Consider the following 6,026-nt stretch of genomic DNA (forward strand, 5'->3'; position numbering starts at 1 on the left):
TATGTACTTTGCACTGGCAGAAATCAAACCCTGGTCTCCTGCATGACAGGTGAGAATTTTACCACTAAACAATCAATGCTTTGCTATTCTGTTATATCTATCTTATTGTTTACATGTGTCAGTACCAATTTTTGTACATATTTATACTTTTATAATGCCTTAACATATAGTAGTTTAGTGCCACTTTATTGTTCTTTTTTAGAACTTCCCTAGATATTTTTGTAAACTTTTTGGTTCGTGGTTGGGTTGGAGTTGTTTCATTTAAATAAATACTGAAATATGCTGTTTAAAAATAAGGTGCAACTATTATGCACAAGGAAAGCTTTATGCCCAAGGTTGGGTTAGACCTGGGCCTGAAAATAATGTATAGGAAAAGAGCAAAGAAGGCCAACAAAGGGTGGAAAACAAAATAAATTTTCCAAATAAGAGTTCTGAAAAACAAGCAAACAAAAAACCCAGAAGTACCCTGGAATAAAACATGTGCTTGAATGTTTTAAGTTATTTTTGCAGCCAGTTAGTTTTACAGGTCAGCATGGCTAACCCTGGCTTTTAAGGGCTTGACAAACATTATCAAGATTCTGACCTTAAACTGAAATTCCTTGAACTCTCAGTACCTGTGAACTTGCACCTCAAATTCCTGCCCCTGGCATGTACTTAACCAGTCACAAAGAGCCAGCATTAATGACTACTCTGGCAGGAAGCATAACTTGTAGAAAAGTTAACAACTTCTGAGTAAGAGATAAATGCAGATGACAAACCGCTATCTTGAGCTGCTTGTCCTTTAAGTATGTTGAGATCCAGACTTTTAAGTGACACTTCAGTGATCTCAAAAGCAGGAATCTTGTGTCTGCCACTATTCCAGGTAACCAACTCTCTTTTGGGGAAATAATTTTCAAAGCTACTACTCTAAGGATCTGATTTGTAATAGATTTGTGATTTGGGTAACAACTCCTCTGATGTTTAGAAATTTCCTTTAAGAAAGCCTTATCAGAATTATATGACTAATTATATTTACTGGTTAAAGATAAAGAAAGCTGACGTTATTCCTATCTCTTCTTTATTTAATTTGATTGCTACTGAGATAATATGATGCAATTTAATCTTTGTTTAGCTTTGCTATGCCATAACATTTTAAAAAATCAGCAATGCTATTGACATAAAATGCTATGGTAGGATTAATTTAAGACATGTTTACTGTTGCCTGAAGCCATACTCGAAGCTCAATGACTTTTCAGTGCTGAAAAAGGCAGATGGAACCATCTTTGAGTTTATTTTGATTCCTTTGCTCTAGTGTTACTTGAATGCAATGTATCTGAAAGATTTAGGTCTGAAATATGTTAAGACTCCCTATTTCGTGATGAGTCCAAAGCCTAACATTGGAAGTGAGGGGGCAATAATGTCACAGTGCGTACGTCTTGCTGGGATACAGCACACAAGACTAGGAATTGACTTAAGAATGAAAGGCTGTCTTCATTTATCTGTTAAGCTAGATCCTAAAGCACCTCATCTACTCGTAAACTTTCTTTATGGACAAAATAGGAATGTTTACTTTCCTCTCAGTTAGTATGCAAGTCTATTTGCAGCATTCTAGCAAAGGAGAGTACAAGTCATTTTCTGTGCTTATAAATTGTTCATTACCATGCTCTCTTATGGCCAATTCATGGCTCCATCTGCAACGCCACAAATCTCTTTGCCCAGATAAGCTTGGTGGAGTAAATATGAGGTGCTAAAGAAGATGAGCTCAGGATTAAGGGGAAAAAAAATTATATCTCACATGAAATTCCCATCTATGATTTTAAAATTTCTAACTCCTTACTTGTATTGATATTTGTGTATTATGGTTCAGGAAAATAGAAGCTTCACTGACCTCATTAAGGGGCTGCCTATGAATGACGTTTAATGATTTTTCTCGTTATACTTGAAAAGGGTCTCAGTTCAGTAGAATAACAAATACACAAACAAATCCTTCAGATAGTAGTACTTTCGTTCCTCTGTGATGTGTGTTGTAACCTAGAAGACTCAACACAGAGGACTAAGATACTTGTGTTAGAATACTTATGGTTTGAGTCTTTCAAAGCAAAGCGATCAAGGTTATTAGCTTTTCCTTCTTCTTTGATAAACAGAGAAATGTAAATCTCAACAAGAATGTCAATGGAGCTTAGGTGGACCTTAGCCTTAGAGCAGTTAAAAATCACTCCTTCCTGCATATATTTAACATCCACTATCGCTAATGGGATGGACGTCACTCCAGTTTTCATGTGGGGAACTTGATTCCTTCATGTGAAAATAATATTTACAAGTAATGACGCTCCTTCCTTTAGCTAAAATTTGAAAACAAAGCAGAAGTACAAGGTGCACAAAAGCTCCTTAGAGAAACCAAAATCTGCCTATAGACAAAACAGTGTTTTCATACCCACCTCTGGTGGTGTGTAGGATAAGAATCTGGCTCACAATATATATCTCCTGTCATTGCTGAGCTGAAGTATCTACCCAGAGATTTTTTTCAATTAAAATTCTGTGCACCAATAGATTCTGCTACGGAGATTTTAATTAAAAAAAAAAAAAAGAAACGATATAAACCCCCATTGTCTTTAGGCACTGTTTGTATTAAAGGATTAGACTGATGAAATGTTTGGATTTTATTGTTCTAAACATGTGTTTCAGTTGGTGCTATCGGACACACCATGTGAAGAAAATGAAATGTAAGTAAATAACAAAAAGCTCCACGGTTTTATTCAGCATTTTCAAAATCTGAAGACTGAAAATGTCTCAAGTCATTCGAGAAGCACAAAATGAGTTTCAAATGATCATTACAATTACTAGAGGAAAAAAAATACGTTACTTTTAAATGCAAATGGCTCAGTTTTTCTAAAAGCAGAAAAGATGCACTTTCATTGTGGTCAGCTTTGTTAAATAAAAATAAGGGGCCTCGTTGATTTCAAGGTATTTTTGCTCATTGTGTTCTCCATCCTGGAGGTTTTAGATGTCCTTTAAGTTCATGTCTTCCTCTATGACTGCATCCACATGCGTTAAGACACAGAGATGACGGGAGACAGTTTTCTGGCTAATTTGGTTTCAACTATAAGCAAATAATGATCTAACTTAAATTATATTTCAAAGTGTTTTGATATAAGTTATGTAAATAATTGACTCAATTTTCTAATTTTTTTGTGCTATAGGCTTAAATGCTTCTCAGAATTCTATTCTGGAAATGGGGAGAAGGTGTCATTAATAAAGCTGCTGCTGATTAATGATAACTATAACATACTGAGACTGGTGCAAGTGTCAGAAATCACTTCTGCCAAGTGCTGTCTTCTGGGAGCAGTCCTCACTGCCAACTAGCTGTTTTAATTATCATTATTACCCTCCAGGCTGGGGTCTTCAGGCCCTGTCTCCAGATTAAGAGGCCATGCTGGGTGGGATGCTTTCCTTGGCCCTGGAATCCTTCACCTGTTCTTGGTGGATCATCCCATTATTGATAATCTGCTGGTTAAGTATGTGCCTATCTTACAGTTACTGCATGTTTCTCCACTGCTGTTTCTTTGCACGGATATTGGACTTGCTTTTCCCTCTGTCTTCTGGGGTTGGTGACATAATGGACTTTTGACTATCGGTTTGTTTAATTTTGGACCTGGTGACTGTTTCATCTTGCCCTTTCATCTTCTGCTTTTGACCCAGAGTACTAGAATAATGAAACTGTTTGTTTGTTTGTTTTTTGATGATGTTGCACAGCTTGCAGGATCTTAGTTCCCTAACCAGGGATTGAACATAGGCCCCCAGAAGTGGACATATGGAGTCCTAACCACTGAGAAGCAAGAGAATTCCCATTAGAATAAAGAAATTCTTAATTGGAAAAATCATAAGTGTTGAATCTAACTCCGTCATCAACATGACAGGAGAATATGGTATTGGAGAACTTAATATGCTAACTTTAGAATCACTTAGGCTACTAGCCTTTTTTTCAGGTGAAGAATTGAGACCCAAAGAGAGATAGTAACAAATTAACTACTGGACTTAAACTGGTACTTAAGTACAAAACTTTTGGCTACATCATTTTGTATTTGCATGTCTGTTATTAATATATTTGTCATTATTTAGTGGCTTCCCTAGTGGCGCAGTGGTAAAGAATCTGCCTGCCAACGCAGGAGATGTAGATTCAGTCTCTGGGTAGGGAAGATTCTTGGGAGGAGGGCATGGCAACCCCTCCAGTATTCTTGTCTGGAAGATTCTATGAACAGAGGAGCTTGGTGGACTACAGCCCATGGGGTCGCAAAGAGTCGGACACTACTGAGCACACACCCATTGTTTAATACCACTACTTTTGAATAAAAACAAACAAACAAAAAGACCCGCTTCAGGTATAATGAAAATTAGCAGAAAATAAAGACAGAGAAGGTAAGAAAGTGGTTGACTTTGTAGGGAGCTGGTAGAGGGTAAGTAAACACATTGAATGTATTGAAAATAGACACAGTATCTCAAATCTTTTGTCACCACAAGAAGGTGTTTGTGGAAATCTAGTATTAGTTCTATTTAAACTGTTTTTCAAACACAAGACAAACTTTTTTCTGATCAAACCTGCTCTATTTATTTTTATAATAGCATTTTAGTAGAAACAGCACATTGCTAAGCTTTTATATATAATTTAGATATTGTAAGTAATTTAATATATGGAATAAAACATGACAGAGGCCCTTTGCATAATTATACCTTTAATCTTTCCTTTTCCCAGAAATAACCAATATATTGATGTGCATGTGCATGCAAAAATGGATATTTTATGAAACATAACTAAAACCATAAGCATTCTATAAATTAATTGCATGAATACATTGCTGAGGATAGTCTGCCATATTACTGAGCTTGGGGAAGTTAAGTATTTTGCTCAAGAGTAAGCAAGTAAAAAGCAGAGCTTTGATCTGGGCTCACAAATGACTCCTGAGCCTGGGATTTTCACCATAAACCGCACTATGTATCCAGTATGTAGATAAAATTACACACCTGGTGACATACCTGAGGGATGCACAATCCATCCTTCCTTTTGGTGACTATACAATTTACCAACCCGAAATTAATTAGGTCAGGTCACTAGTCTCTGAGTGATATGATTAGGCACCCATCACTCCCCCAAATTATTGTAGCTAAATTTGATTCTAGCTTTTTGTTAAGGATGATCTTTACAAAAAGGACCCAAGAAATTTGTTATTGCATTTACATTCTAACTAAGAGTACTATGAAAAACATTGCTCTTGTTCTTCAGTTCAGTTCAGTTCACTTGCTCATTTGTGTCCAACTCTTTGTGACCCCATGAATTGCAGCACTCCAGGCCTTCCTGTCCATCACCATCTCCTGGAATTCACCCAAACTCACGTCCATCGAGTCGGTGATGCCATCCAGCCATCTCATCCTCTGTCCTCTCCTTCTCCTCCTGTCCCCAAACCCTCCCAGCATCAATCTTTTCCAATGAGTCAACTCTTCACATGAGGTGGCCAAAGTACTGGAGTTTAAGCTTCAGCATCATTCCTTCCAAAGAACACCCAGGGCTGATCTCCTTTATAATGGACTGGTAGGATCTCCTTGCAGTCCAAGGGACTCTCAAGAGTCTTCTCCAACACTACAGTTCAAAAGCATCAATTCTTCGGCACTCAGCTTTCTTCACAGTCCAACTCTCACATCCATACATGACCACAGGAGAAACCACATCCTTGACTAGACGGACCTTTGTTGGCAAAGTAATGTCTCTGCTTTTCAATATGCTATCTAGGTTGGTCATAACTTTTCTTCCAAGGAGTAAGCGTCTTTTAATTTCATGGCTGCAGTCACCATCTGCAGTGATTTTGGAGCCCAAAAAGGTAAAGTCTGACACTATTTCCACTGTTTCCCCATCTATTTGCCATGAAGTGATGGGACCAGATGCCATGATCTTCGTTTTCTGAATGTTGAACTTTAAGCCAACTTTTTCACTCTCCTCTCTCACTTTCATCAAGAGGCTTTTTAGTTCCTCTTCACTTTCTGCTATAAGGGTGGTA

The 6,026-nt window shown here is 37.4% G+C and overlaps 1 protein-coding gene across 1 annotated transcript in view; it reads left to right on the forward strand.

Moving 5' to 3' along the window:
- The first annotated feature begins 687 nt into the window (after positions 1–687).
- The window catches only part of TMEM207 (transmembrane protein 207), a 20,707-nt gene continuing 15,368 nt past the window's right edge, over positions 688–6,026 (forward strand). Inside the window, exons 1-2 of the mRNA XM_010850701.1 lie at positions 688–862; positions 2,665–2,702. Coding sequence (XP_010849003.1) covers positions 788–862; positions 2,665–2,702 — 113 coding nt within the window. The 5' untranslated portion in view covers positions 688–787. The remainder of the gene's footprint in view (positions 863–2,664; positions 2,703–6,026) is intronic.

The sequence above is a fragment of the Bison bison genome, unplaced genomic scaffold (assembly GCF_000754665.1).
Source record: "Bison bison bison isolate TAMUID 2011002044 unplaced genomic scaffold, Bison_UMD1.0 scf7180017864294, whole genome shotgun sequence".
NCBI lineage: Eukaryota > Metazoa > Chordata > Mammalia > Artiodactyla > Bovidae > Bison > Bison bison.